This window comes from Miniopterus natalensis, chromosome 20, assembly GCF_054644295.1.
Source record: "Miniopterus natalensis isolate mMinNat1 chromosome 20, mMinNat1.hap1, whole genome shotgun sequence".
In the NCBI taxonomy this organism is placed as follows: domain Eukaryota; kingdom Metazoa; phylum Chordata; class Mammalia; order Chiroptera; family Miniopteridae; genus Miniopterus; species Miniopterus natalensis.
The window spans coordinates 25,518,920-25,531,821 of record NC_142100.1 but is presented as its reverse complement, the minus strand read 5'-3'; the positions used below and the strand labels follow the sequence as shown (position 1 = coordinate 25,531,821).

The 12,902-nt window shown below is 49.1% G+C and overlaps 1 protein-coding gene across 2 annotated transcripts in view; it reads right to left on the bottom strand.

Annotated features, from left to right (window-relative positions):
• Nucleotides 1-12,902, bottom strand: part of MLXIP (MLX interacting protein) — a 40,727-nt gene that overhangs the window by 12,386 nt on the left and 15,439 nt on the right. For both annotated transcript variants that reach the window (XR_015716218.1, XM_087828478.1), the window contains exons 2-8: nt 4,777-4,883; nt 3,912-3,997; nt 2,964-3,053; nt 2,517-2,558; nt 1,973-2,144; nt 1,118-1,207; nt 451-542 (exon numbers count right to left, since the gene is read on the bottom strand). Coding sequence is in view for 1 of the 2 variants with exons in the window: in XM_087828478.1 (XP_087684604.1) it covers nt 451-542; nt 1,118-1,207; nt 1,973-2,144; nt 2,517-2,558; nt 2,964-3,053; nt 3,912-3,997; nt 4,777-4,883 (679 nt within the window). In the remaining variant the exon portion in view is untranslated. The remainder of the gene's footprint in view (nt 1-450; nt 543-1,117; nt 1,208-1,972; nt 2,145-2,516; nt 2,559-2,963; nt 3,054-3,911; nt 3,998-4,776; nt 4,884-12,902) is intronic.

The following is a 12,902-nucleotide window of genomic DNA, read 5'->3' as shown; positions in this document are numbered from 1 at the left end:
GGAAGGAGATGGTCCAGGTTACTGGTGTCTCACTGGATATAGGCACCAGCCTGAGAGCCCCTTCAGGGCAAAGGGCCCTGCCTCACTTGGCTCTGTAGCCCCAGGACATGGTAACCAACCTCTGTTGATTGCTGAATAAAAAATTAAGTACGCAGAACTTCTTTTCCTTAGTGATCCATGGTTTTCTTTGCTGTCTTGCTTATTACCCTGTCTTAAACAGTCAGAATAAGTCATGGCACACGGGTTATCTGGAGATTTAGGCAAGAGCATGTTTATGGAGAGCCTCTCACTGCGTGAATCTCTAGGGGGCTAGAATAATTGAGTGTGGTTAGCACTAGATCTAGCAACCCCTAGCACTTTGCTCATGACTGCGTGGTTATGTCATTAGCCTAGCCTGGCTGCAGAGGTTTTCTGACCAGCCCTGTGTCCCTCTCTCCCAGCTCCTTCTACCTGAGCAGGTGGGCTGTTGGGATCTGGTGCAGATACTGAGGCAGGTGCAGGCAGCATGGAGCCAAAAATGGAGCGGCTGGAAGGGAAGAGGTCTGAAAGACAACATCGAGGCTTTTGAGCTCTGTGTGCCCATCACTTCCTTAAACTGAAATGCAAACAAATCAGGCAGTGAACCCCACCTTATCTAGAGGAGAGCCATGGCCAGAGGGCATCCCCCCTGAGGTACCTCTGCAGAAAGAGGCCCTCTGATTGGAATCACACAAACTGGCAACTAGTGTGGGCTCTGAAACACTCCCAGGCCTGGCGTTTCACCCACTCTTACAATGGCAGGAGCTCAAGGACCAGTTCTAACTGCAGGAAACTGGAAGCAGCTGTGTCATCAGCACCCTCTGCTGCCTACAGGGAGAACTGCTCATAGTCATGGCCAAACCAGAGGCTGAGACAGTGAGAATGAGAAGACCAACTTCCTGGAGGGCAATGCCCCAGAGAAACTTCCAGAGTTTGCAGCTACAACAGACAAAAGTAGTCGTTCTGGGAAAATTCTAAGCCCTCCCCACTCCCTTGCCCATTCTTACAGTTCCCTCTATGGAAAGGAAGCGCCAGTACACTCTCTCCTGGGCAAAGGAGATACAGGCAGCCATGCTCTCTCTCTGCTCCGTGTCCTCACCCTGGAAAGGTTCAAAAGTGTCCATGAAGTCCAGATTGGGCTGCAAAGGAATCAGCCCTGGCTGAATCATATCTGCGTTTCCCAGATGTGCTGTAAGAACCAGAAAGGAGACAGAAGAGTCACTCTGCCTTCTCAGACACAGTTGCAGAACATATGAAAAGCCTGGGATGGGTCTTCCAGGCCCTGCTCACATTCTAAATTCTTCCAAGAAGAAATGTAGGCAACTAGCTGGGATGTCCACCTTATTCCACAAGAAGGTAGACATCCTGGTCATTCTCCACCCTCAGGATGCAGAAAAGAATGTGAGTTTTTGCAAGAAAGGTAAACTGAGTATCAGGTATAGACACTCCCAGGAATCCGTGAACAGCTATGCAGAGATGGCCCCACCTCCTGTTCTAAGTTTCAGTCTGTGGGCTCTTCCTTGAGGGGTGAACTGGACAACCAAATACAGCCAGGTGACAGGTCATGCCCAGCAGTGCTTCTGATTTTCTTTAGAGTGAGTCACAGGCCCTGTTAGTTGGCCTAGGCACGCATCCTCTGCTAAGGGACAGTATCAGAAATTTGAAACTGATTCAGACCAAATCCTCCACTGTTTTCTCACAGTAACACCATGGGCCTTACAGCTGCCCAGGTAGGCTCCATTTGCAGTCCCCACCCATTCAATGCATGTGGCCGTCAAATGTCAATGAGGTTGGTCAAGCCTTCTCCATACTTCCTGTTCTAAACAAGGGACATGCAGCAGCTCAGGGGTGGCCCTGAGGTGAAGCCTGCCTGGGGAGGGGGTGGGTTGGGGGGTGTTGACAGAGAAGGACACTAGCTGGGCATCTGAAGTCATGAATCGGGGGGGGGGGGTACCTATTTCCCGTGGGTTGGGCCAAGCCACCGGTGGGTGTGAGGAGAGGGTGGAAAAGAGTGTGTCGCTGAATTCTGACATGAGCATGTCTGTATCCAGCAGCTGGTCCTCCTCCATTGGGACTGGAGTCTTCCATCCATCCCGGTGTTTGTGCCAATAAAGCATGTCATCATCCTACGGCCAACAGAGGGGGAAGGAGAAATCGAGCAGGCGATGGTGGACTCAGAGTTCCCAACCATGTCACTCTGGGGACATGTTTCCCTATCCTACAGAGCGGCAGGGGCTGCTGCACAGAAGATGAGGCAAATGGGTGGAGAACTGGGGAGAAACCCCCTAGAGCCTACCTAGCGGGGAACTGACCCAGCTCCTCAGCCCTTCAAGCCCTTCTTCATGTGAGAATGTGGTGGCCCCTCCTCTAGCCGCAGGAAGAGTCCATGTCCCCACCTCCTCTGCTGCAGGGTCCACTTGTCAAGCCACCCAAGTTATTGCTGTTTCTTGTCAAAAGGAGGTTCCCATGAGGTTCCTCACAGCCCCAGGCTCCCTCACCTGGGCCAGGCTGGAGAGGTCCTCATCCTTGTGCTGCTGTAACTGTGGGGAAAAGGAGAGACAAGGTGGTCACCCAGGGCCCCGGGAGGGGATGAGGCCCTCAGCCTCCCCTCCATAAAAGAGAGCAGACTCTGGAAGCATCTAGGCTACCTATTTCTGGAAGGGGGGGGGGGAGACAGTCCTGCTCCCTGCCACCCCCAGGTCAATGCCAGGCAGAGGAGATTCCTGACCAGTATTTGTACAGCAAACATCCGGTTCACAGCTGGAGGAGCTGACAACAAAGATCACGGCCACAGCAGGCCCATCACTCAGGCAGTGGGACGCTGGGTTCCACAGGCAGCTATGGAGCCCAGCCTAGGGGCCACTGTTCTGAACGCAGGACTCGGTCCCTTCCCTCCTCTGTAGGGACTTTCCTAACATGCTCTTTTTGAAGCCCAAGCCAGATACCCTTTTCTTGAAGTAGGTTCTCCACTTGTGATACTCCCGGATCACAATCTCAATGCGGCTTTTCCAGTACTTCCCTTCTGTGGTGATGGCCTGTGGGAGAGATGCCGGTCAGCATCGGAAGACAACCTCGGGGTGTTGGAGCAGAAGTCAACCCCGGGCATCTAGATCAGAGCACCTCGCCATGTGCCTACAACTTCATTCATAAAGTGTGTCCCCCTCTTTTGGGCTGCAAGATGTGATAACCAAGGAGGGCTCAGCAGCGCAGGTCCTGCGGGTCTAATACCAGCTCATGTCCGGCTGCTCAAAACTGTCTTCATTAGGTTACTTTCCAATTTCCCCTTTTATCATCACAGTAAGACATGCTAGCACAAAATTAAAACGATGTAGAACATAAAGGAAGAGAGTCTCCCCTCCTCCTCACATTAACTATACTCCCCAGAGTAAAAGGTCTCTGAATATCCTTCTAGACACTTCCTGTGCATGTATAAACACACATACACTTTAAAAAATTAACATAAAAACACTAAAACACTATAGTACAACTTGTTTTTTTCTCATTTACTATTTCTTCAACATCTTTCCACTCCAGTATATAAAGATCTTGACGTCATTTTTAATTGCTAGAGATATCTGCTTTGTAAGGAGCCCAAATCCCTCCCTGTTTACTAAAGTAAATACTGATGTCACAGGAAAGTAGAGGGTAAGTCCCAACTGGAGAGTCCCTCAGTCTCTGGGTCAGCCCACTCTGAAAAGAGGGGCGCCACCTGCTCCCCATATCCCCATGGCCTCTCAAGGTTACAACAGCTGACAGGACAGCACAGCCGCAGCACGCTGCCTTGTAGTCTCCCAATAGGAAACCCAACCCTCGCTCCCAGCCCTTGGGGAGTTATCTCCTCCTGAGTGAGGGTGAGTCCCGTTCCTGGCCACCCATGATCATGGGCCAGTTACCTCTGGCCGGCGATGCTCATCGACTTCCACAGAGCCGTCCAGCGGAGTGACAAAGTGGCACACAGGATTCTTGCGCTTCTCCAAATCTGGGCAGAGAGGGAGTAAGATGTCATCACTGTGACCAAGACCCCTGAAGGAGCCTTGTCCCTTTGTCCACACCCCTCCCCTTAGGATAGGACCCTCCCACGTGTGCTTTCTTTCTCTTTCCCTTAGAAAACGAAATTTCGGACAAATAAAGGGGTCCAGCTTAAAGTGAAAGAATCTGTCAGTAAGGTGTGAGCAAGAGAGGAAGTCGTGCTATAGAAACGCCAGCTTAACCCAAAAGTGGCCCAAGCACACCGATCTCCTGCAGAAGTTACCCAGGCTAGCTAGAGACAGAACAAGGCCTGAGCCTGCATTTTCTTAGACCTGCTGAAAGTGGGAACTGTTCCCTGATGCTCCAGATGTCACCTCTTTGCTATACCCTTCCTGACTCCCCTGAAAAGAACCCCTCCCTCCACCTCTGCCTTTTTACACTGGGCCCCGGTGTCTATCTAACAGTGGGCACATTGTGTTGTGAGCAACCAGCCAACACATCTGTCTCCTGCAGACTATGGGCACCTTCACGACACAGGCCACTTAGTTGGCCTGCTGTGCCTGATGGCAAGAAGTGTCCAGTTCACTAAGATCTGGCTCAGTTTTCCTGTCTCTGCAGACTGCCCAAGAGGGGCTTCTCTTTTGAGGCACAAAGTTCCAAGAGGGGGCTCTGGGGCCCAAGCTACACAGGCCTCCAGGCAGAAGAACCTGGAGGGCCACCCCCACAGGCCTCGGGCCTCTGCAGCCTCCTGCCCCAGCTCAAAGGAGGCCCAGCACACACAGCACTCACACTGCATGTACCACGCCCGCCAGATGGCGTTGTTGAGCCGGATCTTGTCTCTCCACTGGAGCTTTAGGCCTTTGAAATTCTTCCACTTTGGAGACACCAACTTCCCACTGAAAGGCAAGAAAGAGGAAACTCAGCGGTTCCTCTGAAGATGAAATGACATCAGAAAGTGCCACCCCATAATTCCAGGCCCCCAAATTCTGGATTAATCCATTGCAAGCCACAGGTGAGACTTGATAGAATATACAAGACCCTCTGGGATCTCTTTATTTATTTATTTTTAATATATATTTATTGATTTCAGAAAGAGGAAAGGAGAGGGAGAGAGAAATAGAAACATAAATGATGAGAGAGTCACTGATCGGCTGCCTCCTGCACACCCCCGACTGGGGATCAAGCCCGCAACCCAGGTATGTGCCCTGACCAAGAATCAAACTCCAATTGCCTGGATCCCAGGTCGACACTCAACAGCTGAGCCACGCCTGGCCAGGCTCTGGGATCACTTTAAAGTGACATGGGAAAGAAGGGTTGGGGGCGGTGGTGATGTGTTAGGGTTCAGAGCAAACAGCGCTGGCCATGGGTTGTTAACTGTTGAGGCAGGGTGATCACTATCCTGTTCCACTTTTTGCATATCTTTAAAATTTTCCATAATTAAAAGTTAAAAAGAAGTCTGTTAAGTTCACAATATATATAAGTAACAGGATCACAGTGTCCTCAGTCCTCATGGAGCTCCCTGCATCCCTGGCTACCTGTGCACCCTCCAACCCCCCTGCTCAAACACCACCTCCTCTGAGCAGGCATTGGGCTCTCTCAGAGCACTGTTCACACCTCCAAGGGCCCTCACCTCAGCCCACAGAGCAATGTTTGTACCCACACCTCCCTCCATTAAACAGACCGCAGCTTCTAGAGGGAGGGCCCTTTAGGAGTCACTTACCCTAAGCACCGAGCACAGAACTTGGCACACAGCAGAGGCTCAGGTAGTAATTCTTCATTAATGAGTTAAAGAACCCTAGCAAAGCAAGCTAACAACAGGCAAGGAACATTCCCTGGAGGCACAGCCTCCTCAGACAGCTTAGCTTTCCAAGGGCTCTGCCAGGAACCTCCCCTGAGCAGCTGGCACAGGGCTCCCCTTTTTCAGATGGCTTGAGATGGGCAAGGCACTATTTTTGGTTCATACCAAATGGGGTTCTCTGGGTCCTCCTGACTGGAGGCCACAGCCCTTCCCCTTTTCCAGACTCACTCAGAAAGCTCAAGTGACAAGTAGAGACATGCCAACAGTCACAACAGCTGAGGTCTTCAAACACAGTACCCAAGCAATAAACCTGAGCTGAACCCGAAAGCCTGGGTTATGAAGCAAAAGGTATGGCTGTACACCTGGCAAAACCTCGTGGCTCCCCCATCCGGCCCAGCACCAACCCAGCACCGGACCAGGCTGGGAATCATGGAATCACATCGGCCAGAAGGCTGTGACCCCCACAGAGAAAATGTCACAGCACATCCTCTTAGAATCTACGGGACAGACAGCAGCAGCCTCAGCTCAAAGGGTTAGGGGCTTCAAACGAGTCAGTCACACACCTGCTTCCTCCCTTTCTCTCTCTCTCATCGAATAGTATTTTGAACCCATGCCCATGTGGCTCAGCTTTCTCCCAAGTTCAACAGCCAGCAGCTGCAGGGGTTTAGAGCCTCTACTGCATAGCTGTACCCTAACTGAACTTTTACGGTCACTTAACTTTTCTGGTACCCATTTCCTGGGTAAGATCAGAACAATACCATCACCTCCGGAGTGTTTTACTAAGGATTAAAGGTGTGTGCACACACGCAGACACACACCATGGGTGAACCCTAAAGCAAAAGATATTCATAACCGCCTCAATGATTTAGATTTAAGTTATTACTGAAAGGCCTGATTTTTAAAACCTCCTGACTGGAAACCTGCCTGGCTTGTGACGGCCCTGAGGTGAGCCAGAACACACCTGGTCAGTGCAGTGGAGAACAGCCAGTGCGGCCAAAGCCTGGAGGGGTGAGGGAGGTGGGTGCTTCTAGATGGACCAGGCTGGACAGCAGAGAGCATGCCAGGGAGTATTAGGTGCCACAGTGGGCAAAACCAACCCTCTTTCCCCACCTCTGCAAGATCTTTCAGCAACCTGATGCCTAGCCAGGTACGCGGTTCCAGAGGGGGGGAGGGACAAAAACCAAACCCCACAAAACAAAAGAGAAAACTGTCCCTATTTTTTAATTTCCTTAAGGGGAAAAAACATCCCAAACTTTTCTATAACTGATAGTTTCTTCACATTAAAGCCCAGGAAAAAAAGGCCACTTTCTATGTTGCGGGGTCCCGACCCAGCATCTGCTGCCTGCGGGGATGGCGCAGAGGACAAAGCAGAAGGACAGCAGTGGACAGTGAGGGCTCCTGGGAAGAGAACCAGCTCCTGTGCCTTCAGCGGTCAGTGAGGGACTAACCACTGGGCTTAACAACAAGCCCACCCTTAGCCCTGCTCTGTTACTGAAGACAAGGCAGGACAACATGCACCTACGAGCATCTCCTCAGAGAAGCGGGGTTACTGGATGGCTTCCGTTACTTACCAAGAAGGGGGTAGGAAAGTACACAGACAGATCAAACCCTGTAAGCTGGAAACCAAACCTGACAGGGTGTAGTTTTGGGGTTCTCATCTTCTTCCTCCTCTCTTGCTGAAATGTTTCACTTTTCCTTGGTGTTTATGTCAAACTTGGTCAGACTTCGGCAGGAGTATGTTCGATTTCAGAGCACAAACTGTCACACCCCCGCCCCAGGTTTCTATAATATCTCAACAGCCAACAGGTGGCGCTCAACCAACACAAAGAAGAGTCCCCCAAACTAAAACCAAAACAAAACCAAAACCAACACCTAAACCACCCACAGAAGTAGAGGGGGTGAAAGGACAGGTCCAGGATGTTTTCATGGTGACTGACCACCCCTCCCCCACAGCAGTTTCAAGACAAGAGCTGAAGACACACCATGCTAAGCTCTACGGTAGAAAGGATTCCACAGGCCGTGTCAGGAAAACATGGGCCACGTTTCTGTAAGCTTCTTTAGTGATTGGCTTCTCACAGAGCCTCTAATGTGCTGATGTCACTGTCAGGCTGAGTGGAGGGTTAGAGGAGACACTTCCTATGCCAACAGCCACAGACCAAACCTGGACTGGGACCCTCGTTACAGGGCTAACCGGAGTCTGGTGTCCCATGCAACAGACTAGGAGAGGCTGGCTGCTCTAAGAAGTCCTTGGCAGAGCTCCCCAGAGCCAAAATCTCCAGAAAGCATCTATGGTGGGAATTCTGCTCCCCTCGGCCCTGCCCCAGCTTAATTTATCTTTCAGACATGGCCGACTGGGATACATCTTAGTCTAACTCAGGATTATGCCCTATTCCTTCTTTAAAGTGTAACCAGAAACACAGAATGAAAATTTCTGAGACCACTGGCTTCCCCCAATAGATGAAAGACCTCTCCTGGCCTTAACCTCCCAAACATGACCCTCCTATATGTCTGTGTAGGTTCTGGGGCTTCCTTGACAGAACAATGACCTAGATCCACCTCACACCCTCCCACTCGGACTATGAAAAGGTCAAGACCTAGGTCTGACTCATCCCAGCACAGTGCCCGGCACCTTGGAGGTGCTGTTAAATATGCAGTTGTTAAATGAGTGCTAAACTCTTCCATAAAGAAATCTCACTTACCCTGCCATGCCACCCTTCCTAGAAGGCAGGTTCATGACATAAAACAGGAAGTTCACAGCACAACAAAGGTCCCTCTCAGAACTGTTGGTTAGAACTAGCAGACTGAATTCTTCAGAGGTCTGGCAAGAGGCTGCTTTGGAATGGAAAATAAAGCGCAAGCCTTGCACAGACTGGAGCTGGAATTAAGAACAGGGGAGGGTGGGACTGGGGCGGGGACTTGGGATTCTGTGGGTCCCAGGTAGAATTAGCTCCTAACTCCTAGTCAGACCATTCTCTCCAAAAAAGCAGGCAGAGGGCTCCTGCATCCATCGCGAGAGGTCCCAGAACGGTGGTGGAGTCCACGTATTTGTTCATTTGACCACACTTACTTGTTATGGGATATACTCTGCCATTCCTGATGCTCCCTAGATGCCCAGTGCTGCCTCCTCTCCCTCTGTGCCAGCTAGGCAGAGTGGGCATGCCACCAGCGAGTATACGAGGAACTGGTGTGGGTGGCCCAGGCTCATCCCCTCCTCTTGGGAGCAAGCTGCCCACTGAGGGCCCACACTCATCAGGTTCTGCTCCTACAGAGCCTGGTGGAGAGAGAGGCCTGTCCTAGTCCAGGACTGCCTGGAACTACCTGGAAAGGCAGTCTAGGGTTCATTTATAAACCACATTCTCAACCAGATCGACAATAAAGGTGATATTATGGCCAGCATCTGCTGACTCTTTTTTACTGTGGTAAAGTACAAACTACATAAAACTTAGCATCTTAACCATTTTAAAGTGTACAGTTTGGTGACATTAAGTACATTCATGGTGCTGTGCAACGGTCACTGCTACCTAGTTTCTGGACTGCTTTCATCTCCCCCAAAAGAAACCCTGTCTCCATTCTCAGTCACTCCCCATTGCCCCCTCCCCAAACTCTGGCCACCACTGATCTACTTTCTGTCTCTTATGAATTTGCCTCTTCCAGACATTTCATATAAACAGAATAAAACATGTGGCCTTCGTGTCTGGCTTTCTGCACCTAGTACAATGTTTTCAAGGTTCATGTGTGTCCTAGCCCAAGTCCGTATGCCGTTGCTTTTCACGGCTGAGTCATACTGCACTGGATGGACAGGCCACGTTTTGTTTATTCTTTCAGGAGTTAATAAACCTTCGGGCCTTTTCCTCTCTTGGCCACTGCCAATAGTGCTGCTGTGAACCAGCTCCTCTGTTTCATTTCCCTGTCAGCTCAGAACTCCGGCGGGGGAGACATGCCTGATCACTAAGCTAACACCGGGGCACAATGGTGGATAAAAACAACTGTGAATTTTGTTGGAGGGCAAATGGACAATTGTCTATCAACATTTTATATGTGCATCCCTTCTGACTCAACTCCATGGCTGGCACTTGATTCTATAGACTTGCACATGGACACAAAGACATAAATAGAAGGACCTTGAACTGCAGTCCCGTTTGTGGTGGCAAAAGGCTGGACACAACCTAGGTGTCCATCAAAGGGAAATGGTTTAAAAACTGTGGTATATCCACATAGTGAAACACTGGGGCAATTAAACACCAATACCCATTTATATGTGCAGATATGCAGGCAAGATCTATAAGATGCATTAAGTTGGGGGAAAACCAAAGTGCAAGATATGTAGTATGGCCACCATTTGTCCTTTTAGCAGGGAGATACACATAGACACACAGGAAGGAAAGAGGGAGGAAGGAAGGGAGGGAGGGAGGGAGGGAGGGACAGTCAGGCTCAGGAAAGATACACAAGGAACAGGTAACAGTGGAGAGCTGAATTAAGGGAGTCAGTCAGAGACTTAGTTTTCACTGTTTAATGTTTTATGCTGTTTAAGTATAACATATGATGTATTACATTTTTAAAATAAAACAAGGAAAAAAGACCAGGGACAGTCCAAGACCTTACAGGGTTTCTAGTTAATTGGAGAAGACAATCATACAAGCAGATGGAAAATTTGTGCCTGTCAATTTTGTGCAAGAGATCCAAATATGAGGATAATGGCTATTAAGCGTTTTCTCTAATGAGTGAGTGGATGAATAACATTCAGACTGGTCTCTCTTCCAGGACTCTGATCTTTCTTCAAAAGAGTGATCTCTATTGGCTTTTCCTGGGATCTGGGCCTAGTTTCACAGGCTGCTAGGAGCCAAAACTAACAGGCTCCACACTGACAAAGGTTCACTGAGGAGTCAAGACGTGGGGAGCAGCCATAGGAGAGGGAAGGCAGGAGGAGGGCAATCGCCTGGAGCTATGGGCCCTCCACCCTGGGCCCCGGCCCAAGCAGAGGCTCCTCCCAGAAGAAACATGAGGTTTTCAGGTCCTGCTCCCACACCCAGGCATGGGTCCTCCTCCCTACTGTGCCTGAAATTCATTGTCGTTGGTTACTTGGCCTGTTTGGGGGCCTCGTGTATCACCGATTCACGTCCAATCCTGTGCTAGTATAACACTGCTTTAATAATTATAAATTGTGATGTACTTTACTATCTAGTATCTACGTAAGGTTAATCCCATCATTTTTAAAACAATGTTTAGCAGTCTTGCCTATTTATTCTTCCACGTGAATTTTACAGTCATGCTGTCAATTCCCGAAAACTATTTTGGTATTCTGACTGGCATTGCAGTGTGGACCAGTCCAACTGGGTCATTACCATCCTAGGTGAGCGTATGTTTCTCCACTTATTCAAGCTGCTTAACTTACTTAAAGAGTCAGAGCAATCTGAAGCTGTGTGGTATTCTATACGTTTCTTCACATATGTTCTTCACGTTTTTAATCGTAATACTTTCATTAACATTTAAAAACAATGCCAAAAGAGAACACAGAAAGAGAAACCAACAACACAAACAAAAGCACATAGTTGCATGCCCAAACACAAGCACTATGCATATTTTATTATATTCAACACAGCCCCACCCAGATGATACAGTAAGTGCCACCCTCACCTGATCAAAGTGGCTAAGCCACAGATACAAATGAGACGTTTCTATCATGTTCAGTGCTAGGAATAACTACCTCAAAGAGCACTTTTATCCACCTATAGGAAAAGGTAATTCATTACTGGGTTCAAATATTCATCAAGGGTAAGCTTTTTACGTAAAGAATGAAAAAATTCCACCCCATTGCAGACATCTGGCTTAAGGAGGAAATAAATTAACAGAGGTCTTGGGCCAGAATACACATCTGGAGTCAGGACTCTGGAAACCGGCTACCAGAGATGTAATAGAAATAGACCGTGTTTGCAAATGTTTCTGAGTTCCTATGAAGACTGGCAAGAAACAAATGTTGTCACCATTATTAGTCATTTTCAAGGCCCTGCCAACTACATCAGTTACTTAAAAGGTACAGAAATCTGAAGCTGTCTGATGCATTTCAAAGGATAAGGTAACACTCTCCAGGTAGCCAAGATCTATAAATAGGCTTTAAAAGCATTGGCTCCCAATCTAAGAGTTGGCTTTGACTAATAAAGAAAACCCATGGAATCTGTTCTTTATTGAACATAAAACCCCAAACCTTGACTTTGACAATAACTAGGGACACAGTGACTGTAGGGTAAGTTCACTTAAGTTAGTATGGGTACATCTATCAAATGATAACCTTTCTGGGGCCAGGAGCTGGAGCCAGTAGTGAACAGTGTACTATGTGGCACCTATGCCCTGTGCGAAATGGTGCTTAACAAAGAAATGGGTTGATAGTAAAAAGTGGAATCTTTTCAGGTTCATGTGGCTAAACAGCATGGATACTGTGGCCAGGTTCATCTGGCTGAGATACCACTTTCTCTATGACACTATCCTGAATCGTCTACTCAATTCACTTATTTAGCACTCTTCTAGGTGCTAAGAATAGAGCAGTGAACAAAACCAAGTTCTTCAGCCTTATGGAGCTTATATTCTACGGGAAAACACAGGCAGACAACCAAGTGTGTGCTGTGTCAGAAGTAGTCAGTGGTATAGAGCAGAGCAGGGTGGAGAGGGAGCTGGGAGGTGCTATTTATATAGGGCAAAGGGGCATGTGAGCAGATGTGAAAGTGACAGACGTTGGATGGATCCTGGCTGCTGCCTCAACAAGCCAACAAAACTGTTCTTGCCAAGGATGCTGATAACATCCACACTGTCAAACCCCAGAGTCACTTTCAGGCCTCGTTTGATCAGAGCTCCCTGCAACATCTGACGCCGCTCCCTGACTCCCATGCCTCACCCCACGGGCCTTCTCCTGACCACTCCTGGTCTTCTGGTCCCTCCTCCGCCAGCTTTCCCTCCTCCTTCCCTCAGTCTCTCACTCTGGTGACAGTTAGATAATTTCCCTCCATCTGCTACCGAGAATCAGCTGTCAGCCTAACCCTCTCCCTCCCTTCCTCCTCGCAGGCATGCTGTTAACCTTCCAAGTAGCAGGAGCTTGGGACTGGCGGGCGAGCTGGAGACCAATCCA